At 48.1% G+C, this 26,471-nt stretch overlaps 1 protein-coding gene across 9 annotated transcripts in view; it reads left to right on the forward strand.

Annotated features, from left to right (window-relative positions):
* Positions 1-26,471, forward strand: part of pros (homeobox protein prospero) — a 134,120-nt gene that overhangs the window by 100,825 nt on the left and 6,824 nt on the right. For 6 of the 9 annotated variants that reach the window (XM_086841191.1, XM_086841188.1, XM_086841186.1 and 3 more), the window contains exons 3-5: positions 14,926-14,970; positions 16,891-22,998; positions 23,787-23,969. In XM_086841191.1, the coding sequence (XP_086697317.1) occupies positions 17,855-22,998; positions 23,787-23,969 (5,327 nt within the window). In that variant the 5' untranslated portion in view covers positions 14,926-14,970; positions 16,891-17,854. The remainder of the gene's footprint in view (positions 1-14,925; positions 14,971-16,890; positions 22,999-23,786; positions 23,970-26,471) is intronic. The other 3 variants (XM_086841193.1, XM_086841194.1, XM_086841192.1) reach the window with 3 other exon arrangements.

The raw sequence follows: 26,471 nt of genomic DNA on the forward strand, positions 1-26,471 counted from the left end.
GAAGAGTTAGGAATTCATTTAAAGAATGTTTTACGTGACTGATTTTCCTTAGGATTTTATGAAATATATACCTCAACTTTTCTCAGTGCTTTTAGGCCCTATTTAGGCGGCAACAGTGGGGGCAGCTTATTAGCAAAGATTGTCAGTGAGCCGCCGCACAACAACGGCAGCAACAACAGAAATTGATTACCAAATGTGCACAGCTTTCGAGTGGCTTTTGGAGGCAGGCACCAGGATATGGCTTAGGGGAGTGGCAGGAGTAGTAGGCCGTATAGGCTGGCTAATAAGCACAAAAATCTACATAGAGCAGCAATTCCTTTTAATTGAAAATTCTCTCTCGTATGTGGTGTGGTTCCCCTTTTTGCCAATTTTTCCCTTCCATTTTTTTCATTTTTGCAATTTCTTTGCGGCTGCAGTGCGTTTAGTTGATAGCAAGAGAAAGGGAGAAAGAGGCGTGGCCACAGCTCCAAATGCATTCGATATTGCATTTTTTTTTTGCTCTGGCAACATGCAAGGATAATAAGGACTTTAGCCGGCTTGCGACTTTTTGTGTTTATTTTCCTTGTTTCTGTTGCTGGTTTTTGGTTTTTGGTTTTGTTGTTGTTTTGTTTTTTGACTGATTGACTTGCGAAGCGTCCGCTTAACCATCGCTGCTACTCCGGTTTCTCATACCATTATCCTGTATCCTGGTTGCTGGCTCCTGGCTCCCGGCTTGCCCCGGCCTCCTGGCAAAGTTGATTGCAGCAAGGACTTGCGTCTATATTGCGGCCAGAAAAATTGCATTGGATGCATTTGCTGGGCAAACAAACTGCCGAAACAAGAGTCATGAAAAAAGTTGAAAGCCCCTCATCCTTGCGGAGCTCCTCCTCCGCGTAAGACTCGCCTGCATGTGCACTGCATATTAGCCGAGTTGTGTCCTGAGTCCTGCGTCCTGCGTCCTGCTTCCTGCCTCCTGAGGCCTGATTTGCTCCTGTGCCATCCTCGGCCTGTGCATTGTCCTTTTGGTCGAGCGCCTTTCCCCACCCGCCGTCCGCGATGTTGGGTTTTTTTCTGCGGCTGCCTTTTGTTTGATTTGCGAAATTGCAATATGCTGGCTGTCTGGCTCAGCTCAACTCAACTCTTCGCCTCGCAGGTCCTTCTGGAGACCCCCATCCCCCATCACCCGCTTGCTCAGAACACACGCAGGATAACTGCAGTTAGACTGCAGTGGAAGTGCAACTGATTCTTTCAAAGAGATTCCCATTTTGGGGGCTCGTTTTCATGACCTAAGCCTATGAGTCCAATTATGTCCTTCAAAAGGAAGATTAATTCCAGTAATTTAATTTAATTTGTTATGAGAATTATTTTATTTTCAAAAGGTTGAATAAGTTATTATTAATACATTTCAGATTCCCAAGCGTTAATTGCTAAATTGAGAAAAATATTTCGGTTTCTTTGAAATTATATATAAACTGCATTCTTCATTATAATTTCAGTCTGAAGTTTGAAAAGCAGTGAAGGAATCATTTTCGACCCTATAAATCATATATATTCTTGATCGGCATCAACAGGGGAATCAATCTAGCCATGTCCGGTGAAAAAATAAATTTTCAAATTTTTTTCAAAAATTGAAAAAAAGATAAGGGGTTACATCATTAAAATTTGCAAAAGTCGTCCAAAATTTAAATTTTTTTTAAATTGTAAATTGAGTATGCAGATTTATAAACCTAATAAAAACTAACACATAAATGGTTTCCGATTTAAAATTAATGCATTTTTGGCTTAGTTATGATCAATTGAAAATTCGAAATTATGAATTTTAGGGTATACACACTTAGGCTTTCCGAAGATAGTTTTCTTTCTTGTTTTGAAACTATTTTTAATCTCTATTATTTCAACTAAAAGACTGGTAATTATTTACTTGAAATATTTATTCATTTGAAGCCACAGTTTAGTTCGCTTATTTTCTTAAAAAGGCATCTAAATTGATTCCTTGAAATAATGCATATTATTATTATACATTCATATAGCTTTCCCCCCAACGGTGGGGCGAAAAGTTCCCCATTTTTCGAGTGACAGATTATACCCATAAATATTTTAATTTGATTCATTTGCAACCACTCGTCGTGGTTCAACCCCCCAAAGCGATGCAGTCCCGTCCCCCGATCAGGTTGATGTCCGGTTCCGTTCCCCGCCCACAAGGAAACCTTTTAATTCGAGTGCGTTTTTCATCATCATCATCATCAACAGGAGCACTCCACTCCACTCCACTCCTCTCCATGCCATGCCACTCCCCTTCGCGGCCAGATTTCCGTTTAGGTCGTCGTGGCTCACTGAAAGTCTTGAGGCTACGCCGGAGACCCTTCACTTCACTGCGCCAAAATGCACTGGACGTTGGTCACGACGCCGAGCAGAAATCAAACAATCAAACAAAATGAAATCGCCGGTCTGCATCCTCGTCCTTCTCGTTGCTCCTTGCTCGTCCTTCGCTCTCCTCGACTCCCTTGTATATATTTTTTTTCTCCCTTTTCGCGAGTTTTTGTTGGCTTTGTTCTGCTGCTGCTTTTGTGCACACGCCCCCTCAAATTCCAGTTTTGCAGTCATCAAGTTTTTGGCCTCCACCTCCGGGGATGACCGCTCCGCTGTGCTCCTCCCCTCCGATCCACTTCCGGCCTGCCCATGCTTCTTTGGCATGTCTTCGCATCCGTTGCATCCGCTCCTGCCGTTCCTCCTGCTGCTCCTCCTGCTGCTGCTGCTCCACTCCGCTGCAGTGGCTGGCCAGACGAAGGAGCCACCCTTTTGGGCCTTGCTCCACCCTTATATATTTTATTTTTAATTAATTAATGCGAATGCAAAGTACAATTTCTACAAGGAAAACTTGTTTTGCAACTCGCTCAGCGCAACCCTTTTCATTTTGGGGACGGGGGAAGAGACGCAGACGCAGGAAAGGGTCGAGCACCCCTGCCACCTGGCTGTGGCGCCTCCGAATATGCAACGAAACAGAGCCATGCGCCAGGCAGTGAAGAAATGCAGTTAATTTACTCAGAAGTAGCAGCAGCAACAGGGAATTGCAGTGGGAAAAGCCGCCTCAAGTGGGGCGCGAGGCGGTGCAGGGTTTGGGTTGAAGAAAATTGCTGCTGCTGCTGTAGAAAGTTGCTGCTGCAGTTTCTTTTGTTTTTGTGTGCACGCCGTAATGTATGCAACATAATTTTTGCGCTCTTAGCTGCCGCTAGATGAATTTTTGTTAGTACTCAGAAGGGAAAAGCTGGCAAATGCTGGAGGGTGAGACTAATGCACAGGAAGAAAATGCTGTAGCCTAGAAAGCCCTTTCAAATAGTTGAAAATGTATCTGAATAAATCATATTGTATACTACTTTCAATTGGTCTCCAATCTCTAGCAATTTGTTAATGGAATGGCAAGGAATGTCATCTAAGGACACATTTCTCTCTGTGTAAAAACAAGGCGAGGAGTTGCCTAGTTGGATATGCAGTCACCTCCTTTCAGGCATAACTGAGATGTAAGTGTGTGTATGTATGTGTGCGTGTGTATCTGTGTGGGTATTTCTGAGGTAGTTGCTGCAGTTGAAAAACTTTGCACTGCAAGGTGAAGAGGGTCGCGGGGGCGGGGGCCCTTACAGCACACTCGTGCTCTGAGGCCTCCTCGGTGAGTTTTCCTCATTTTTTCCCTCGACTTTTTTTTTTGGGCGCTGTAAAAATGTTGCAAAAGTTATTTCTTCACGGGTTTGCCGAGGCTCTTAATGAAATATCTGCATGGATGCGAGTGGGTGCAGTCGGCAGCAAAGTGGTCTCCATGGGTTACTTAATAGGCAACCACCAAACCAGCTCACATGGGGCCGGGCAATAGACTCCACTCCACACTCCACACTGGCCTTTAAAGCCATATCAAATGCTGGGGAAATCGGGCTGAAAGACGACAGTTCAGCGACACGCTTCAAGGCTCCAAAAGGAGTGGTGCGGGCATGTCTTTCAATCTCCATGCTATCTGACTTTTCTGCCGACTTTTAACGTCCCCAAACCTCCTCTATGCAAATAGATGGCCCACCTCCACCTTGAGCAAAGTAGGATAAAAAGAAAATGCTGCTGCACAAGTCACCAGGCAGCAGCCACCAGCTCCCCCCCCCCAAGCTGCAGGGCAAAACACGAGGGGTGTACCAGTGCCGCTGCAGACACATTTTAATGATGCATGCAACAGTAAACTGCAATCAGATATGCGCACATCGTTAGTCTTCAGCATCAGCCGCCGTTTGTTGATTATCTTAGAATGGAGAGCACGGCAAGAAAGATAACCCATTCGCCCCGTTGGCCGCCGCCTCATCGTGCATTTTTCTACTTTCCACCGCATTGCATGGAAATTTATTTGCCAAGCAAATAACTGCAGTCAGCCCAGCAAGAAGCCGTTTTCCCTGGTATTCTTGGAAATCCTCCCACTACATCCCTAAGGAAGCGAGCGGACTTTGCTAGGATGCCAGGACGAGGGAGCGGCAAAAAGGAAACCCCTAACGGAGGCACTTTTTTATGCAACTTCTTCAGCTCGAGTGGTTTCCCAAGTTGACGTTTCAAATGTCAATTGTGTGCTTAACTGCATTCTTTTGACGTCTCCGTCGCGTTGGCTTTCCTTATGTCTGTGCCTGAGTAGGGCAACCCGTCTCGGTTCCAGAACTGGGTATAGGACCCCGTTTTCATTCCCATTCCCATTCCCACTCCCCTTGTCTTTGTCTAATTTTGGTTTCTTTTTGTTGCAAATTGCGGCCTGAGCCGGGAACGGGTGACTCCGAGGGGCAGGAGGTCGCTCCTGGAGATCGTTTATGTTGCTAGTTGCCAGCTGGCAGGCACTTGCAGGGCAGTGAGGCAAACATAACATTTATTAGAATATTTTATACCCAAGTTGTGGAAATTTAAGAGAGGAATTTCACAGAGAAATTATAGTATATTCTAGAATTCTTAGAGTACACAAAGTAATCACTTAATCAGCTCTAACTTATTTAATTATCCAAACTTCTCTTGTTGTTCTCTGAGTCTTATATACCCCACTCGGATTACCTGGTACAGGGTTCGTAATTTCTTTTCTTTGGCTTTCACTTTGTTTGAGCCACGTTGCAGCGACTTTTGCCAAGTCGCTGGGAAAATATGCCGCATTCCACACACACACTCACTCCCGGAGGAATGGAGAAACGGAGTCAGCGAGTCAGACTGCAATCTTGCCTTCAATTAAGCTTTGACAAGTGCAGTGCACACAGGAGCGAGGAGCAAGGAGTCGGGAGCAAGGAGCGAGGACCCAGAGAAAGGACTGAGACAAGAAGAAGAAGAAGTCACAGGAAGCACAGCAGGAGCAGGAGCAGGAGCAGCAGCAGCTTCTCCAGTGCTCCACAAAGCGCATATAAATATGAATGAAGGCAGCAAGGAAAGGATGCTGGACGAGACTCCTTGCCGTGAACTGGCCAAAAAAAAGGAAGAAAGAAAAGAAAAACAGAGAACGAGAGACTGAAGCCGGCCAAAGAGCCCCGAGTGAAGAACTGGAGAAGGAAACGCAAATAAATGAATTGCACTTTTCCTTTGCACAAATTTTCTTCTGGCGCCCACGTTTCAATGGGCCGCTCCTCAATGGCCGTGGAAAAACTTTGCATATTGTGTTTATTCTATGCCCGGAGAGATAAAGAGCTGTGAGCTCTGAGCTCTGAGCCAGGTGGAAGACGGTTGGTTGGTGGCAGGGGCAAACCTTTAATTAAGCGGGTCCAAGTCGCAGTCCATTGCCATTATGCTTAGATAATGGCAAGGCCGCGCTGAAAGGAGGCCGGAGATATGAAATGCAAATTATGCGGCGAATTGTGTGCTCATTAATTAAAATTGAACTGAGCTGAAAGGCAAAGAACGAACTGAGCCTGAGACTGGCTCAAAGTGCCAGCAGCATCATTAGAGCCCAGTCCGGAGCTGGAGCCGGAATTTGACTCGGAGTTCTCCTCACTGTCCACGCCACTGCACTTTGAGGTGAACACTCAAAAGTTTTTCATCATCCGCCACTTGGGCGGGGCAGCAATATAATATACATATATTACATCTGGCAAAATGCAAATCTTGCAGATTTTTAATTTCTTTTCAACGAAAATTTTATTTTCTGTTTGCATTTCTTGTTGTTCGCTTAGGACTTTGGCAGGACGACGACCAACCCTTTCTTTTTTGTTCTTTATTTGCCAGAAAGCCAAGGATGTTGATGGCTCACCCCCTGCCAAAGGTCTGCTTTCAAGCTTTATTATTATGTATTATAGATTCATATTATGCACTTTTTCGTTTTTTTTTCTTCTTTGTTTTTTGTCTGGCATCTCAGGGCTTGAGAGTCTCCAGACCGACAGCCCAAAATGAAATGCGTTTTGCTTTGCCAGGAGATTGGGTGGGAGAAAATTGAGATTTGAAGGAATATTCTATACACTTTCTTGGATTAAGAATCCTTAAGCTTGAGCTTATCATATTTTATTATATTATTCTTGAAATAATATGAATGGATACTTTTACCAAAACAATTAGATGGTATTTATAGCCTCTCTTAACTGCTTATAATTTAATCACACCCCTCTTACTGCTTAGAGTATTTAACGAGTTGCTTATGGCCTGGTTAATGCTGCTGCAGTCAGGACTCAAATGTCCTTGGCAGAACCACCCTTGTGGGCCATGTCAGCCAATGGTGTGGGTTGTCTTCTGGTTGCATTGCCACAAGTTGCTGCTCGAGATGCCAGATTCGCCACCCAACCCAGAGCGCCTCCTTCTTGTTCTTGTGCAATGCCTTTCAAGACTCTTTTTCTTTTTTTTTTTTTGTCCACTTTTCTTGGCTACATTTTTGGGGTTGCATCTGCGAGATGCGAGATACATTCGCGTAATGAATTCGGCCCGAGGGTGGCGACAATGAACTTGCCTGCATTTGCGAGCTGCCTTATACCCAGACCCGAAATGTTAGGGCGTTGACATGTTAGGGGAAAGTATTTCGAAAATTACTTGCAAGGAAACTTCACGGTTTGCTTGCCAGGAGCCAGGAGCCAGAAGCCAGGACCTCGAAGAGGGAGGAAAGGCTCTCGGCCAGCTGGGAACCAAACCTGCCGATTCATGTAAAGCTATTCCGGGACAGTCGAAGCCTTGAGGCCTTGAAGCATAACCATTTGCTGGCCAAGGAAACCATTTTCATTTCCATTTCCATTTCCATAGCCACTACCATTTGCATGCAGAACACTGAGATCGCTGAGATCGCAGAGATCGCGGAGAATAAGGCGAGGGTGCGCTTTTCACACGGTCCCGTAAACAGGGACAAGGGTCGGGTAATAATTTTTAATAATTTCCTTTTTTAAATAGTTTTTCCTCCTTGGGCAAAGGCAAAAACAAATTCCCACCGCAGCGCCCAATTGAAGTGTTAGATGCAAAGATACAATTGCCAGCAAGTGGCTGTAGAATAGCAGTACAGATACGCACAAGATAACTTGATTGCACTAATTTGAGTCCAGCAGCAGCAGCAGTAGAAGAGAACTATATGTAGTTCCCATGGCAGACTAGTTTCATAGTTCCGCATTCGACAACTGCCGGTTCCTCCTTGGTCTGCAGATGGACCAGAGTTGAAGCCGAGGTCTGAAGTCGAGGTCTCAACTGGTCTGCTGGGGGTTGCTTCAATCAACTTCTGACAAGAAGTGTTAAATCTGCACTCGCTGCAATTGCAGCTGGTGGCCGCTTTATTAGAATATCCGGCAGCTTAGGCTGCCACAGCAGACACACTGTCTGTGTCTGCATTATTATCTGCCCTGGTCCACATTGTCATAATTCATAAATCAACTAATTCTGGAGTCGTTGTCGCCGGTCGTAGAAACAAATAGCTTCCCCCGAAAAATCTGGGCGATGCATTGGCAGTGGCTCACAAAAAAAGTTCTCAGGCCTCGAACTGAGACAAGGCAGGCGGGTGGGGGACAATTAAAGGGTTTCGAGTTGCCTTAATGAACCGCAGCCAAACAAAAGGGTCAAGTCAAGTCGGCCGGCTGAAAGACAAGACCTGACTTTGTGAAAACAAAAGGCCCAGAAGTCCCAAACCAAAAAGCAAACAAAGCTGGCCCAGAAGACGGAAAACGTCACGGCGGTTGCCTGCACTTCCTGGGAGAGCCGAAGGAGCAGAAAGCAAAAGACGCCACCGGGTTTCAATTACCAGTCCAAGTTGAAGATGAAGCGTCTCTGCGCCCCAAGATGACGACGCTGCCACACACCGGTGAGTGACCTTCCCTAATTGAGCGTGAAGCGCTGCAATACGTTGACACCTCTTCGCATTGCCATTATGACAACGACATGGACATGGACATAACTTCGACAGCGACATCGACATCGACATCCCATCGACATCGAAATGAAAATGGATATGGATATGACAGTGGACGGGGAAGGGGACAACCCCCTAAGACAGAGCCGGGCTGGCCAGTGGACGACACTAATGAACATTAATGCTCTGTGTATTGTGTAATGTCGCGGACTTTAATGTAAAGTGCAATGAAGCAATGCCAGCAGTGGAACCATTCGAAGGGTAGTGCATCCACCGGATGCGCTCATTAAGTGCTGCAGCCTTTGACTTGCGGACCCGAAAGAACTGCCCCTGACTGGCCTGAGTTATGAGGCCAGCTGACGAGCTGTCAGAGGAGGAGGAGTCACCGAGTCATCGAGGAGGTGGTGCATCGGTATGGGGTTACTGGTCACTGGTCACTGGTCGTTAAGTCTGATTCACGGATGCCCAGCTCGGGGAAAATCAGCGGGCAGCACCACCAGCACGTGCTCCCCCTGCAGCAGCCCTGATCCGAGCAGAGACCAGAGGAGGAGGCCACTCAACCGGCTGTCGGGGAGTTCCTTGTGCCGATTTCATAATGCGAAACCATTTTCCACAAATTTAATTTCATAAATGTCCCTAGTCCCGGCAGCGTCGTTAGCTCGTCCTTGGGCCCGAGCCTCTTCAGAGTTCTTCAAATGTCAAGCGGAGGCAGGATTCCAGGATTCTCTAGCAGCTAAATTATCATAATGAATCCGACTCAGCTCGCCCGCAACTACTTGAGTTCTGTTTGCCCGGCCAGCAGCTCGACTCATCTCGGTCCGAGGGATGGCCCGGTTCCTAACGTTTTTTTTTTTAATTGAAACTGTCACTTGTCGAGGAGCTAGGGGACCAGGAAAGGATGAGCCAGGATAGCTCTCATAGAGCTTCTGCAAGAACGCCGTCTCTCCTCTTCTCTTTTCTGGGTGAAGTACTATAGTTTTCATTGCAATTACGAAGGAATTAAATGGACGCAGACTGCAAATCGCTGCGAAAGTGTTCCAAGAATTTAATCTCCGATGCATAAATCAACAATTGTATTGCAATCTGTACGCCCCCTCGGCACGTCCATTGTTTGATCAAGAAAATCCTTTCCATTTAATCCAAACACGACGAACAAAAGGATGAAAGCGAGGAGTCCAGCTTGAACAATGGAATGAATTGAATTTTATGCTTTACAAGATTTTATTGCGACTTTTCGACTCGACACCCAACGCGTCCCCCTCAGGCCCAATCCCAATCCCAACCCGATCCCCTCTCTGATTCGTTATGAAAACGAATCGCAGCGACCGCCTTCATTAGCTGCAAATTTCATTATTCAAGTCAATTTGCCTCGGAGATGCCTCGAAAAACTTTGCTCGATAGTCGCCACAGTTGCCCTCTGCCTTTGCCCGGGGTTCAATTGAATTAAATACAATCAATTTGTTGATACGCAGATGAATTTAAACAAATTTAGCCCCGGAGAGTGAGGTTCTCTCGGGATGACTCAGCAAGAGCGCGGGAGCTCGGGAGCTCGGGTGCTTGGGAGCTTGGGAGACCGTGTCCCACGTTAGTCACTGCGACGGGGCAAACGACACCCAAGTGCCAAAGTCCCTGGCTCTGGACATGCAATCAGAGCCACCAACGGATGGGGTCCTTTGGAGCAAAGAGCTGGACAAGATGGGGCCTGGGGGCTGGGGGCAGGGGACACTGTCTAAGTACAACCTTTAATTATCTTGAGGCATGACATGGAGTCATGTGTATCCTATAAATGCCCGCGCTCACGCTGAAACTGAAATTGAAACTTCAAATATTTGTACGCGGCTCAAGGACTCACAGGCAGGCGCAGGACTCTGCCATGTGTGGGTAATTTCCTTAATAACCGCCAGCCTATCGCATTAACATATCTCGCATTTGTCATAAAAATAAGTCAACCAACGGCACCACCCACCGAAAACCCAAACCCGAACCCAACCCACCTGGTCTCCGAGGAGGAGGCGAGGCGTTTTGTCAAGGAACTGCCTTCAGGTGGGCGGAAGGATAGGAATAGGAAGGAAGTGTTTAGTGCCTGCTCATGTACGTCTCGTAATGACCCCGGCTAAATGGACACATTACGCACCGGACACACGAAAAATTGAATTATTCAAGCAGCTTTGGAGGCGTCGCATTTGGAGCCAAACGACATTGCGTGCCAAAGTTTTCTCCCACCCCCAGCTCCTTGAAGACCCACACCCCACATTTCAAGTTGGCTAAAGAAATACGTTACGAAAAGTCAAAAAGGCAGCCGGTCCAGTGAAGGTGGAAAAACTGTTGATGGAGTGGGTGCCTTGAAGTTCCACTCACTGGCTTTGACTCTCCTTTTACGCTCTATGCCCGCACAGCACACGCCAGACCCCAGGACACATACACCCCGAACCCAAACCCGAACCCTAGGCGAATGTAACGGCCAACGATCGACGACAGTTGGTTTCCCAGAGCGTCTTCAAGACGTTCAGAGGGGGTGACTTATTCGAGGGAAGACGACATCTGCCAGCTGCACGGGTGGGTCTACCTTTGATTGCGACGTTAATAATGCAACGAAAGAGGGGTTACTGCCACGCACCAAAGCGGATGTAGGGGAAATCACTGGGACAGGGATAGAGGGAACACAGCTTGATGGGACTGTACCCCTAGGAAAATCTCTAAATTTATGGAAATCTAGTTATAGGAAAAAAGTTTCTTAAGAAGCAATTAAACTTCCAGAGACTCTTCTACTAATACAAATCAAATCAATACTTAAAATCACTTGTAGGCAGGTGAAACTTTAACCTAGCATTAGCTTGTAGCAACTGTACTCTTGTAGTCCAAATCCAAATTAGTTGGAAGCTAGTGCAAAAAGCACTTACGGCTAAGAGCCAGAGGAAGCGATTCGGGAGTGGTGGGAGGCGGAGGCAAGTATCATTTGGCTAACGCTTGAAATTGGCTTCGTGACGCTTATCGCGATCAATAAATAATATACGAGCTGAGGTAGACGGTGAGCGGTAGAGCGGTGGAGCAGGAGGAAGATATATACACGAACGACATCGGGGCAGAAAACAAAAAGTATCTGGCAGATACATTTGAGTAATTTGCGTCGTTAGTGCCAGAAAGAGAGGCAAAATAATAATAATAAAAGAAAGTACGCTTGATTACAATGAAAATGTTTTTAATGCCAGCTCCTCCACCCACTCACTCCCCCCTTGACCAGAAACCCACACAGAGACAGAGAAAGATATCTGCATAGATAGGCGAAGCCAAAGGACACACACGTTAGGCATGCATTTTCCCCTGCCGCTTTTCTCCACTTTACTTTTTTTCTCCCCGATATCAAAAGCGCGATAAGCACCAGACACGAAGGTGGAGGTGGGGGTGGGAGTGGGTGCCTGGTGAAGGTGCAGGAGGAGGAGAAGGGGCCCAAGGCCCTGCAAAGGGCAGCAGGCGGAAGGAGCAGGCAAAAAGCCTCAAAGTCGGGCGCGACGAGCGACCGACCACTGTCCAAACAAAAGTCGGAAAATGCGAGCAGTGGGAGCCGACTTGGCCACATATGGCCATTTTCTGGCTGCCGTTGCGTGCCTGGCCCCGTATCCGTATCCGTATCTGTGTATCTCGGCTACCTCGCGCACAGATACACACTACAAATGTAGTTTGCAGTTGCCAGTGTGTGCTATCTAATCAAGCGCTGAAAGACAATAAAAGCTAAACAACGCCAGCCACGACAAACAGCGACCACAAAATGTGCTTATGTCTGAAAATAACAGCAGGAAAAGAAGAATGGATTAAGTTTAGACCCAGAAGATACCCAGGAATGTATAGGGATAGCACTACAAAAGCCTTAAACTCTGACAAATTAACTGAAACATATTTCAAAGAATTTATATTTTATGGTAACCCTCAGATTGAATTGAATTTTCTCTATTAAAGTTTGATTTCCCTATCCATATTCTGCTATATTTCCTATGGTATCCTCTTCCCATTACCCAGTTCCGGAAAAAATCACAGAGGTGGCTCCGGGCAACCTACTTTGGCCTGACAAAGTGCAGCGGGAAAACCTTGCCCGGGTTGCTCCACTCGAAAGTATCGCACGGACTTCGGTATCTATAACCCGCCATATGGCGAGCAAAAGGCCCGATATCTGTGAGAGTATTTTCATGTTCGAGTATCTATCTGTAGCTTATCTGCCAGACGAGGGCTTAGCCAAGAAGCGTGCACCTCCGGCTCCAACTCTTGTGGCTGCTCCTGCTCCTGCTCCTCCTCCAAAAAGTGGTCATAACAATAACTGAGGCTGGGCTCTGACATCATAATAATTCGAGTTTACTGCATTGCAATCCCGCCAGCGGCAGTTGCCTTTTGGCAAGTTCCGTGCAAAACTTTTCGCATAAAATCCCTGACTGAGACAGCAGCTGCTGGAGAAGGACATTTTCTTTTAGCACAATTCGCTTCACAAAGTTGCCGGCTCTGCCAATTCTGGTGGAAAGTGGAGTCTGCCAGCAAAAAACTTTGTGTGTGGCAACATAATTTTAATGTGTTTGTGGCAGGATTAGGAGTCGTCTCCCACTTCTATCCGCCCAGTTGTGGAACTGCAACTGCATTGGATTCGAATGCCAAAACAAGTTGAAAGGTGTTTCTCTGAACTTTATCGATGTCGTCGACTTCCGACAACTTCCGGAGCACCACCCGTTAGGCAAATAGCATTGGGATCAGGTAGAAATCGCTTCCCGGTGCGATGAATGTCAACTACCACCGACCGATGCACGCCCCTTATTTCCGTCTGCCTGGCTTCGGTTCTATGCCTCCTCGATTTCCTTCTGCCTTCTGCCTCCTGCTCTTTCTCCGGCTCCTATTCCTCCTATTCCTCCTCCTTCTCCTCGTGCTGCGATCGCCAGCTTGTGCGCACGCGCATTGAGGCATAGACACCGGAGTCCAGGTGTGCTCCGATCATCGCTCTTCGCTCGTGCCATAACCATAACACTTACACTGGACAAAATGCTAGTAGATTATACAAAACACTCAAAAAAGGGATATAGTTTCCACAGAAAAGTATACATTTACATAGGAAATATAGAAGCAAATACATTAATAAGATACTTTTGTATCTTTTCTTGGCAAATATTTAGGGAATTTTAAATACTAATAAATAATTTGTAGAAAATGTAATAAATTTACAAGAATAGCTGTTCTATAAATTCAATATATTTCCTGGATATCCTTATATTTATTCCCAAAATTAATATAGATTTCTCTCTATTTTCTTCAAGTGCATCAACCACTCTCCTCCTGCCAGTGAGCAATCATTTGAGATTATCAGCTGTTGGCTCTGGCGATCGCTTCCTTCCGCATCCGATTTTGGCATAGGGGCTGCAGATTCTCTGAGGGTTTCGCATTTTCCTATTTCCCATTTTCCAATCCCACAATTCAAGCGAATCTCTCAGCCCGACAGATTGCTATTTAATGTTGGAAAATGAATCTTTGAAGCGGAATCATAATGCCTAATTGCCACTCGTTCGCTTTTTGGGGACACTTTTTTGTGTTTTTTAACGGATTTTAAAGTCACTTGACCGTGTCAGAGTGTCCGACCCCTCCCCTCCCTCGGCAGACCCTCTTTGGGCCAAGCCAAAAGCATATTTTAATGATGACACCCGACCACGAGGAGGAGAGACACATGGCCGTGCCACACTTCGCTCGCTTGTGCGGCGACGAGCACATTACCGTGTGCCGCGATCTGTGAAGGCACATTCCAAAGCACACTTTGAGATACATGTACTCCATCCCCTGGCCATCCCTCGCAGCTCCTCGCTGCTCCTCCCTCATTGCCAGCGCATGCAAAGTACGCCAAGTCGCGTTTAGCGTTCTTTTTCATAAAATAAAATACAAACAAAAATGTGTTAAGGTCGTAATTATCTGCGCTGCTGTTCGCTCGTAGGTGGAAGTTCGCCTCAGCTGGCAACTTTCTTTTGGTCCTAGTTTTCCTTGCCAGCGCCACCATATGTTCTAGCATAGCTCCTCGAGGGGTTGCAGTTGAAAGGGCCTGCTTACCTCTATTGATAACGCTCCTAGACCAAACCCAGGTCCCTAGGTGCATTGAACTTGTGAATGCCAACTGTCTAATGCAGCAATAGATACAAGAGTGTCTAAGGAAAGCGTTCCTGAAGACAAGGTTGTGTACCCATAACAAGGCAATTAAGTAGTTTTCCCTTGAGTTAAGAATACGGGCACGTGGGTTCAGTCTTTAAACATATGATAGGATATAGTAGAGAAAAGAACTGAGGACTTGGAGTTCTCTATCATGTTCTTTATCTGAATTCTAATTTGTAAATATAATTTTGTTCATAATTACTTCTTTAGGAACATGTTAATACTCCTAGAAATCTGATATTGATTAGTTTTATTTTACAAAGCGGAAGAAAACGCCTCCGAAAAAAGAACTATTGAGATAATTTACAAATGATGGGGAAAACGAAACATCTTGCAATTTCTTTAAGAATTTTATTATTACTATTGATAAAACTTTGGGAATGCAAAATAACTTTAGATAGTATTTAAACGTTTTTATATTCATATAGTAAATATTATCTGACTACAATTAAATTTACAATTCTCTTCTCTATCTTTTCCAGGAGGATCTATGATGGACGACAGAGAAAAATAACGCTTTGTTTGTGGTAAATTTTGAACAATTTTCAATATCTCGATCTGCTGTGCATAGGAATTCTTATTTACCCTGCCCTGTCCTTCCGAAGCCCGACTTAATGGGTCCCGTAGGTCCTGTAGGACCCTCGCATAGGGGTGGCTGTTTTCCTCGCCCTCTTGGCTGTCGGTTCTTTTCGGTTCTCTGAATTATCCTTGCAAGCTGCAAGCCTTTGGAAGTACAGTCGCCGAAAAGGATCGAAGAACGGCGAGGGGTGGCTTCTATTGACATTGACTCGGGCTGCATTCCATAGCACTCGCAATTGAAGTTAAGGTCGAATGAAATTTTAATGAAAACGGGGAGGATTCGGGTTTTGTGGTACGTTCTTGGAACTCTGATCATGGGACAAGATCGGAAGGAGAATAGTTTATATATATGTTTTTTTCTTGTTCTTTTTAAAAAATGTATTTTGAGCTTCCCATAAATTTGATTTGGAATTATAGGACCTAATCGTAAACCAATCAATAAATAATCTAAAACTATTCGCATTCTTTGAATTAATAATTATTAATATTTTTATATAACATTTTTTCGAAAAATCAGAGTTTAAATAACTCGTAACTAAGCCAAAAGTGCATTAATTTCAATTCAGAAATCACTCTCAGCGTTAGTTTTTATGATGTTAATAAATCTGCGTACTAAATTAAACATTTTAAAAAATAAAATTTTGTACTAATTTTTGAAAATTTTAGCGATGTAAACCCTTATCTTTTTATGAAATTTTGAAAAAATTTTGAAAATCAATTTTTTGACTGGACATGATTCGCTCTTTGACGCTGATGTTGAATATATATGATTTATGGGGTCGGAAATGACTGCTTCGATGTGTTTTCTGCTTCTGAATTAAATAATAATACCCTGCAAGAGTATTTTTATATAGATATTTATAAATTCAAATTTTTTGGAATTATCAAAGTTTAAAAATGTCATAACTAAGTCAAAAAAGCTTTAATTTTAATTCGGATCTTTCCCATGATAGTTTTAATAATGTTTATAAATCTGCAAACTCAATGTAAAGTTTTAAAATATTAAAATCTTTATTTATTTTTTTTTTCTTAAATCCAAAAAATTTCGAAAAAATGTTTTCTCATCGTAAATAACTAGATCGACTCAGCTGTTGATGCTGATCAAGAATATAATTGATTTATAGGGTCGGAAATGAGTCATTCACAATGTTTTAGGCTTCTAACTAAAATTGCAATACCCTGCAAAAGGGGTACAAGAAAATCCCTCCAAAAGAGATGATGACCAAAGTCTGTGAAAGGGGAGGATTCTAGGCCGTGGTCCGATGTTCTTGGAACTGCACATGGCTCCGAGAGCTCAAAGATACACGACGGCGTGATCGATCGATGGCAATGACTATGGTCGATGCTTTGACGCATTTCCCCAAGTTCCAAAGTTCCCTTATTGATTATTTCGAGTGCTTACGCATTCGACCCATGGCCATATGCAAAGTATCTATGTATCTGCGGCACTGTTTGTGCCTGTGTATCCGTGTATCTGTGTATCTGTAACAGAGGAAAGTAAGTCAAACTTGTTTATCAGCGAAAACGAAGCGAAGTGACTTATCTTTATTTGTTGCCGCACAAAGCAGAAAGGGGGCGGGTACATATACACATTCGAGTGGAGAAATTAGATAAAACCCCCTTGTCTGAGGGGGTGGGAGAAGTCGTCGAGGGTGCTGAATTAAGGACGACACCACTGGGAGAAGCCACCCCATGCCTGGACAGCCCCCTTCCCACCCCCCAAACCGAGCACCAATCGAGTGGTGCACCCAAACCAAAGCCTTTTTGGTCAGCCACTTTCACTTTCCCAGCCGAGTAACCCCTTTCCCCCTTTGGCTCCGAAAGCATCCAGCAGATACTTTAACCCACGCCTACCATTAATTTTACAGAAAGACTTTTTGAGCGCAAGCAAGGATTATTCAAAACGAAATCCAAACCAAAAACCAAACTAAAAACCAACTAAAACCCAAAAAACGACAAAGGAAATCAACCAAAAACGAACATAAAACCAAAAAACGAAAACGAAACAAAATCTCGAGAAATCATTTCGCAAGAAAACACTTATTTCAGAGAGTGAAATCAAAGGAAAGCTGCGGAAAGGATTGGAGCAGAGCTGGCGGAGATTGCAGGACGAAACAGCAGCACGCAAGGAAACACAAATCAAAGCTAAATAAAATTAAATGCAAAGGACATTCGCATGTGTGTGGTGGTGGAACGAAAATTCAAAACAAAATTCACAATTAGAAAACGCAGAAAAAAACGTAGAAAACGCAGACGCAAAATCGGCGACAGACTGTCAGCAGCGGCCAGAAGGAGACGAACACTTTTGAACTGGAACATTATTTCGACCAGAAAGTTGAGCGACAGCAAAATTTCAACGTTTGGCGCTACAGCAACAACTATAGCAACAACAACAACAACAACAACAACAAGAAGAACAACTGAGGCAGCATCAGCAAGGACATCGCGGCCAGGCAGCCAGAAAAGGATAGGTTTTGAACTAAGCAGCAAGCAGCAAGCAGCAAAGCAGCAGCACACAGCGAAACAGGACTCGAACTCGAACTCGGATATAGGGACATACTCTTTACTTTGGGCTTGCTAGAGCCGCCAGCCAGGACTTAAACTTGAAATCACGCATACGCCGCGGCGAATACTCTCTCGCTCGCAATCACTCTCTCGCTGTCTTTGCGGCGAAGGGGAAGTGCCAAGTTGGTAGGGATAACCGACCAATCCGCGGCAGAGCAGCCAAGCGGGGAACAGCAACAGCAACAGCAGCTAACCGGAGCAGCAGGCAAGGCTTAGGGAGAGGCAAGGCAAGGCGAGAGAGCTGCTGCTGCTGGTGGGCATCATCTTATGATGTCATCAGAGGAATACGACGCGGACTGTTTTGGTTTGTACAGCGATGAGAACAACGTGCTGCTGAAGGCGACCACGGAGTTGGAGACAACGGTTAAGCAACAACAGCAACTACAACCACCGCTGCTGCCGAACAGCAACGGACACACGTCGCCCATACCAGTACAGACCAACGGAGAAGGCAGCGCGGCGAATTACGGCGAGAGCGCCAGCACCAATACAGACACACACAACGCCAACACAGACATTGAAGAGAAAGTGCTGCGAGAGCCAGAGAACAGGCAGCAACCGCAGCAGCAGCACAAGAAGCTAAAGGAGAAGGAGAAAGCAACGGACAGCGACGGCGAATCTGACGATTCCGACGACGACGTCGTGGTCGTGCTCGAAGGCTGCGAAGCCAGCAGCAGCAGCAGCAGCAACGCCAGCAGCAACAGCAAGGCAAAGGCTGCGGCGACAACGGCAACGGCAACGGCAACGGCAACAACGGCGAACAATTGTAATCGCAGTGGTGGCAGCGTCAGCGGCAGCAGTCGTAGTCATCGCAGCGCCCGCAGTAGTCGGCAAATCAGTCAGTCAACGGCCGTCGGCAAGACAACAACGTGCGCGGCTAAAAAACCTTTAGTAACTGCAACATTAAAGAACGTAACGACGAGTAACGTGAATTCGAATAATATCGGTACAAGTAATAGCAACAACAACGGAAACAACGGTAACGGCAACGGGACAACTAATAGTAAAGTGAATCGTCGCTCGCGTCCGCGATCCTTAAGCAAAGACACCAACAATAGTAGCAGCAGCAGCAGCAGCAACAACAACAACAACAACAACAATAATAGCAGCAGCAACCAGAGTAACAGCAACGCTGCTGGCTTCATGAGTAGCGCTGCCGCGGCTGCTGCGGGTGCCGCTGGTGGAGGAGCCCTGTTCCAACCACAATCGGCCAGCTCGGCCCCATCCGCGCCAGCTATTGCCACGGCAGCATCCGTTTCCGCCACAGCCGCCGCTCAGCTAAGCCATTCGCCCACGAGCAGTTCGCCGGTTTCGGTTTCGGGCGCCAGTTCCGCCTCGTCCTTGTTGACGGCCGCCTTCGGCAACCTGTTCGGCGGCTCATCGGCCAAGATGCTGAACGAGTTATTTGGCCGCCAGATGAAGCAGGCCCAGGACGCCACCAGTGGCCTGCCCCAGAGTTTAGATAACGCCATGCTGGCCGCTGCCATGGAGACGGCCACCAGTGCCGAGCTCCTGATCGGTAGCCTCAATTCCACGTCCAAGTTGCTTCAGCAGCAGCACAACAACAATAGCATTGCGCCAGCGAATAGTGCTCCGATGAGCAATGGCACCAATGCCTCGATCTCGCCAGGATCGGCCCACAGCTCCAGTCACTCCTCGCCCAAGGGCAGTCGTCGAGTGTCGGCGTGCAGTGATCGTTCAATGGAGGCAGCTGCCGCAGATGTGGCCGGAGGATCACCACCAAGAGCAGCTTCAGTAAGTTCGCTAAATGGCGGAGCCAGCAGTGGGGATCAGCAGCAGCAGCAGCAACAATTGCAGCACGATCTGGTGGCGCATCACATGCTGCGCAACATACTGCAGGGCAAGAAGGAGCTGATGCAACTCGACCAGGAACTGCGCACCGCAATGCAACAGCAGCAGCAACAGCAGCTCCAGGACAAGGAGCAACTCCACTCCAAGCTCAACAACAACAATAACAATAATAATAATATTGTGGCTGCCACCAACAACAATAACAACAACAACAACATGGAGAGTATCAGCCTAATTGAGGACACGGAAATTGCGGATATCAAGATCAAGAGTGAGCCACAAACGGCCCCAGTGCCGCAGCAATCACCGCATGGCAGCAGCCACAGCAGCCGGAGCGGAAGTGGCACTGGAAGCCACAGCAGCCTGGCCAGCGATGGCAGCCTGCGACGCAAGTCCTCCGACTCCTTGGACAGCCACGGAGCGCCGGACGAGGCCGAGCAAGAGGAGGAGGCAGCGGAAACGCGTCAGCGTTCCCAAAGCCGAGCTCCCGAGGAGCCGCAGCTGCCCACCAAAAAGGAAACCGAGGACGATATGCTGGACGAGGTGGAGCTAATGAACCTGCACTCGCGGGGATCCGATCTGGACAGCCTGGCCTCGCCCAGTCACTCGGACATGATGCTGCTGGATAACAGCAAAGACGATGTCCTTGACGACGACGACGATGATGACTGCGTGGAGCAGAAGCGTGAGTCTGGAAGCGGATGCCTAAAGAAACCCGGCATGGACTTAAAACGAGCTCGCGTGGAGAACATTGTCTCCGGAATGCGGTGCAGCCCGTCCTCGGGATTGACACAGGCCGGACAGCTCCAGGTGAATGGGTGCAAGAAGCGTAAGCTTTACCAGCCGCAGCAACATGCCATGGAGCGGTATGTGGCCGCAGCCGCAGGTCTCAACTTTGGCCTGAACCTGCAGAGCATGATGCTCGACCAGGACGACAGTGAGTCCAACGAGCTGGAGTCACCGCAGATCCAGCAGAAGCGCGTGGAAAAGAATGCCCTCAAGTCGCAGCTGCGTTCCATGCAGGAGCAGCTGGCGGAGATGCAGCAAAAGTATGTGCAGTTGTGCACGCGGATGGAGCAGGAATCGGAATGCCAGGAGCTTGACCAGGACCACGATGTCGACCAGGAGCAAGAGCAGGAGCCGGATAACGGCAGCAGCGACCACATCGAGCTGTCGCCCTCACCCACCTTGACCGGCGACGGAGACGCCAGTCCCGGCCACAAGGAGGAGGCGGGTCAGGAACGACCCGGCTCCAGCTCGCCCGCGCCCTCGCCCATTAAGCCCAAGACGGTGCTTGGCGAGAGCAGTGACTCCAGCGCCAACATGCTCTCCCAGATGATGAGCAAGATGATGTCCGGTAAGCTGCACAATCCACTGGTTGGCGTGGGCCATCCCGGCCTGCCCCAGGGATTCCCACCGCTGCTGCAGCACATGGGCGATATGTCGCACGCGGCTGCCATGTACCAACAGTTCTTCTTCGAGCAAGAAGCTCGCATGGCCAAGGAGGCTGCCGAACAGCAGCAGCAGCAGCAGCAACAGCAGCAGCAACAACAGCAGCAACAGCAAGAGCAGCAACGCCGCTTCGAGCAGGAGCAGCAAGAGCAGCAGCGCCGCAAGGAAGAGCAGCAACAGCAGATGCAGCGCCAACAACAGCACCTGCAGCAGTTGCAGCAGCAGCAGATGGAGCAACAGCACGTGGCCACCTCGGCGCCGCGTCCCCAGATGCACCACCCGGCGCCCGCCCGCCTGCCCACGCGAATGGGCGGAGCTGCGGCCCACAGCGCTCTGAAGTCGGAGTTGTCCGAGAAGTTTCAGATGCTGCGCAACAGCAATAACAGCTCAATGATGCGCATGTCTGGCACAGACCTCGAGGGACTAGCCGACGTGCTCAAGTCAGAGATCACCACCTCGCTGTCCGCACTTGTGGACACCATCGTGACACGCTTCGTCCACCAGCGACGGCTGTTCAGCAAGCAGGCCGACTCTGTGACGGCAGCGGCCGAGCAGCTCAACAAGGACCTGCTGCTGGCATCGCAGATCCTCGACAGGAAGTCACCGCGCACCAAGGTGGCGGACCGGCCCCAGAACGGACCCGCGCCCGCAACACAATCAGGTAATAATGGTTCACTACTCCTAGCTAATAGTCAGATGCCCTCCCAACCGCCCGCGAGCGGTGCGAGTGCGCAGCAGCAGCAGCAGCAGAATGCGCCGCAGCAGCAGCAACAGCCGCCGAGTGCCCAACAGCAGCATCCGGGCTCCCAGCAGCAGCAGCAGCAAAATGCAGTGCAGCAGCAGCATTTGCAGCAGCAGCAGCAGCAAGCGCATCCCCTGCTGCCACCCAACTGCCAGCAGCTAATCGCCGCCCCCCGCCTCAATGGCAGCCAGTTGTCCTTTGCCTCGCCCGCTGCCGCTGCAGCAGCGGCCATGGGATTGCAGATGCACCATGCCGCCGCCGCAGCAGCCATGTCCGCCCAGCAGCAGCAGCAGCAACAACAACAGCAGCAGCAACAGCAGTCGGGGGATCATCCCGGCGCCAATACTAACCCGGCCGGCGGGCCAGCGAATTCCACTAACAATAGCTTAAGTACCCTTAATATTCCACCTCCTCACATTCGTCCTTCGCCCACAGCGGCTGCCATGTTCCAGGCGCCCAAGACGCCGCAGGGAATGAATCCGGTGGCCGCCGCCGCGCTCTACAACTCGATGACCGGACCCTTCTGCCTGCCGCCCGATCAGCAGCAACAGCAGCAGCAGCAGTCCGCCCAGCAACAGTCCGCCCAGCAGCAGCAGCAGAGTGCGCAGCAAACGCAGCAGCAGCTGGAGCAGAACGAGGCCCTTAGCCTGGTGGTCACTCCTAAGAAGAAGCGCCATAAGGTCACCGATACGCGCATAACCCCGCGCACCGTTAGCCGTATCCTGGCGCAGGATGGCGTTGTGCCGCCCACCGGTGGACCCCCAACCACGCCCCAACAGCAGCAGCAGCAGCAGCAACAACAACAGCAGCAGCAGCAACAACAGCAGCAGCAGCAACAGACGGCAAATGGCGGTAATAGCAATGCCACGCCCGCCCAAAGTCCTACACGGGGCGGCGGAGGAGCTGCGTACCACGCACAACCGCCGCCACCACCACCACCCATGATGCCGGTGTCCTTGCCCACCTCGGTGGCCATTCCCAATCCGTCGCTGCACGAGTCCAAGGTCTTTTCACCTTACTCGCCGTTCTTCAATCCGCATGCGGCTCCTGGCCAGCCAACCGCCGCCCAGTTGCATCAGCATCAGCAGCACCACCAACAGCACCACCCGCACCACCAGCAAATGCAACTGTCCTCGAGTCCGCCCGGCAGCCTGGGGGCGCTAATGGACTCGCGTGACTCACCGCCGCTGCCCCACCCGCCGTCGATGCTGCATCCCGCCCTGCTGGCAGCCGCCCACCATGGCGGATCGCCCGACTACAAGACCTGCCTGCGGGCCGTCATGGACGCCCAGGATCGCCAATCCGAGTGCAACTCGGCCGACATGCAGTTCGATGGCATGCAGCCTACTATATCCTTTTACAAGCACATGCAATTTGGTTCCGAGCCGGAGTCGCTGATGGTCAAGTGAGTTTCCACCCATTCCGAATTGTAGTGTGTGCCAGAGCTGGCAGGGATTGTGGGAATAGAGAAATAGAGAGAGAGAGGAACAGAGGAACAGAGGGTGAAGGTATCGGGGCGAGAAGGTACTTAACCCGACCCGGACCTCGCTTACAAAACGAAACCAATCAAGTGTCTTCTTCAGTTTATTTATTTCCCCAACTAAATTCTTTTATAAAATGTAATCAAAACCTTATTTATTGCCCCGCCTTGCCCTGCCCCCGTCCTCTTGTGGCACTCTTAGCCCCCTTTGCCAAAAGACCCCCAGGCGGGCCCTCAAGTCATCATCATCATCGACTTGGCCTGGCTTGAGTTGCATTTCGCAACAGCCACAGAAATGGAAAAAATCAATGACGAGCAGCCAATCGAAAGAGCTGCACTCGTTGGCCTCTTGGCCGGGCACCCCTGCCCCGCTCCGTGTGCTCCTCCTTCCCTATCCGCTCTCGACTGAGCTTTAGCTTTTTTTCAATCAGTGGGTTCAAGGAGGAGCTGGGGGCACGGCAAGCAGGCGAGCAGGAGGTGGCACCCTTAGACATTCATTATTGGCACTCGAAAGTGCAGCCACGTTAGACGTTGCCAATCCAATCCCATCGAATCGAATGGAATCTCTCTCTCACACTCTCTATCCCCCCCAATCACATACAGAAACTATAGCTTGTCGAGCTCTGCCACACACGAACATGGAAATTTGGAAAGACAATCGACCATCAGACAAATATCTCATATTATATATCCCATATCTATAACGCCACCAGACATTGCGAATCCTTGACTCCTTTGCACTCTTCTACATTGACACCGATGCACCTGCGCAAGGCCAAGCTGATGTTCTTCTGGGTGCGCTACCCCAGCTCCGCGGTGCTCAAGATGTACTTCCCGGACATCAAGTTCAACAAGAATAACACAGCACAATTGGTGAAATGGTTCTCAAACTTCCGGTAAGTTGACAATTAACAATCCATACATTGTAGCCTATAGCCCTATTGGAACAGCATTCATTTTTATGATTTCGTTTGTCGCCTGAGTTTGATATTAAGTTTATGTTTTGGGTGGGCAAATTGATAGCCTCGAAAGTCAGACAGCCACCTGTCGAAGTCCCCGACTTGCACTCAAGAAGGAGTTCCCCCGGCCCACATGCAACACCCCCATTGTTGCTGTCATTCCGCGACTCCAACTGTCAGTCCGTGAAATTGCGCAAGAAGTTGCCAAAAAAAATAAAACATGAGCAAAACTAAAGGAAAAACGACAGCTGCCGCGATATTTCGGGGGATTCCGGGCAGGACTACACACGAGTCGGGGTGAACCGAAGGAATCGGCTCGGTATTCCGAGTTTCATAACCAAGGTGAAGTGAGGTAGGCCCGCATGAAGTCCCTGTGATTTGCGCGCCAAATCCGGGCTGCATCTGTCCGCCCCGAAATAAAAAAAAAAAAAAACGGAAGGGAAAACAACAAATAGAAAGAAAACAGAGCGTGGCACAGGGTCTCACCTGGACTAAGACTGAGAATGAGACTCAGACTGAACCTTCCAACCCTCTTTCATCGCCGGCTTAGCAGCTGCCTTCGACTCTGATTTGTCTAAGACATGCGCAACGTCTTAAGGAATTGTCCTCGAGACACCCCGAAGAAATACCCCTGCCCCGAGGATTTCCCTACCTGCGCACACTGCGCACACAGAACACAAAAGACAACAACAAATCAAGAACCGGCACGCTCGGGGTTTATCGGAATTTCTGGCCAAGGGGATTTCTTGGGGGTTGCAATCCCTTTTCTCGCCGCAAGTTAACATTAGCGAACCCTATATTTTGCCTGGGAATCGGTGAATAGGCATCGGCATCTTGTCTCTCCGCTCGACTTTGACTTATTTTTGGGGCGGAGAGGTTAAAATGGGTGGGAATATTTTTTTGATTTTCTAACTGGTTCTCTGATTGTTTCATTCTTTTCGTTTTCTTAGGGGTAGCTTTGTAGTAACGTGTTTTTTTTACGTTTAGTTTCTTATCATGTGAGATTTCGTTTCGTATCCTTTGTTTTTCTTCTCGAAAAGGGAAAGAGAATGCTTTCCCTTCTTGTAATCGCTTTACCCCGACATTAAAGCGGGAAATGAATATTTTTAACAGCTTTATTGCTCTCTCCTAGCCACTAGTTAATATTATGAGTTTCCCACACTCAGCGCTCACACCCATCATAACACATACACACACACATCTCATATATAGACACTGGGCCGAGGGCTCTAATAACATGTTGGCCAAAGTGGGCACTTAAGAAAAGTGCCGGGACTAGGAGCTCCCTTTTCCTGGTAGAGATGAGATGAGACTCGCAGGATGAGCCACTCGAAGGACTGACAGCCAGCCACCATGCCTGCCTGGAGAGTTACAGTCAAGTGTGAAAATAGCGGAAAGCTGGGGGAAGCCCAAGAAACTTGTGGCGCGGGCATATTAAAAAGTGTTGCCTACTTAAGTGCGCCGCCCCATGCTCCCCACACACACTCACAATCTCGCTCGCGCCCACACACTCATAGAATCCAACATGTGTGTGTGTGTGTGTGTTGGCTAATTAACAAAAGTGGCTTTTGTTCGAGGTCCTCAAGCAGGCCACTTATATAATTGCATTAGCTTCAGTAACTTCGTTTTGTTAGCTCGCCAAAATGCAAATAATGAAAAGAAAGCGGCAAAAGGACCTGCATTCAGCAGAGTCCTGGCGGGCTAATTAGTTTGTTTGCCGGCGCATATACATACATATATATTCAGCGGGCTTCTTTCGGCCGCCTTTCATGGCTGCACTCAGCTACTTGAGAGTCTCGAGCACAATGGCCAGGACCCTACTGGCAAAAGGCGCTCAAGGATACGCCCACACACACACACACACACACACACACACACATCTACATCTCCCGCTGTTCTTTTTACGCTTTTTGTTTCTCATCAAGCCACTTTCCTTTATTTTGTTTTTGAGGTTAAGTGTCCTTTTGGCGCTTCACCCATTCCGCGCCCTCCTCCCCCCGCATTTCTAGCCCCGCTCTCCTCGTCGCGTGAAAAAGATCTTCTTGCTGTACTTCGATACATTTGTATATGTGAACACAACACATACACTCACGAGACACACTCACAGACGAAAACACAGACACACTCAGATACGATACTTGCTCCATCCTGTATGTATATAGACGTATATGACTTGTGTACAGATGCTTATATATAGATACAAATACCAAAGTGTTGCCAATTACTTCATTAATGTATGAGGTAGAGATGTCTGCATATGTGTGGGTGAGTATGTGTGAGCTTATTAATAAACATATTCGTGAAATGCATACGATTTCGCAAATTGATTGCGGAAGCGGCAAAGAAGATGATGATGATGATAATGATAATGATGATGATGAAGAAAGAAGGTGCAGCGAAGAAGGAGACACATGCACACAAGCACCACCTCCTCACACA

The sequence above is a fragment of the Drosophila serrata genome, unplaced genomic scaffold (genome assembly GCF_035046125.1).
Source record: "Drosophila serrata isolate PLE 108 unplaced genomic scaffold, ASM3504612v1 contig_110, whole genome shotgun sequence".
NCBI classification, from domain to species: domain Eukaryota; kingdom Metazoa; phylum Arthropoda; class Insecta; order Diptera; family Drosophilidae; genus Drosophila; species Drosophila serrata.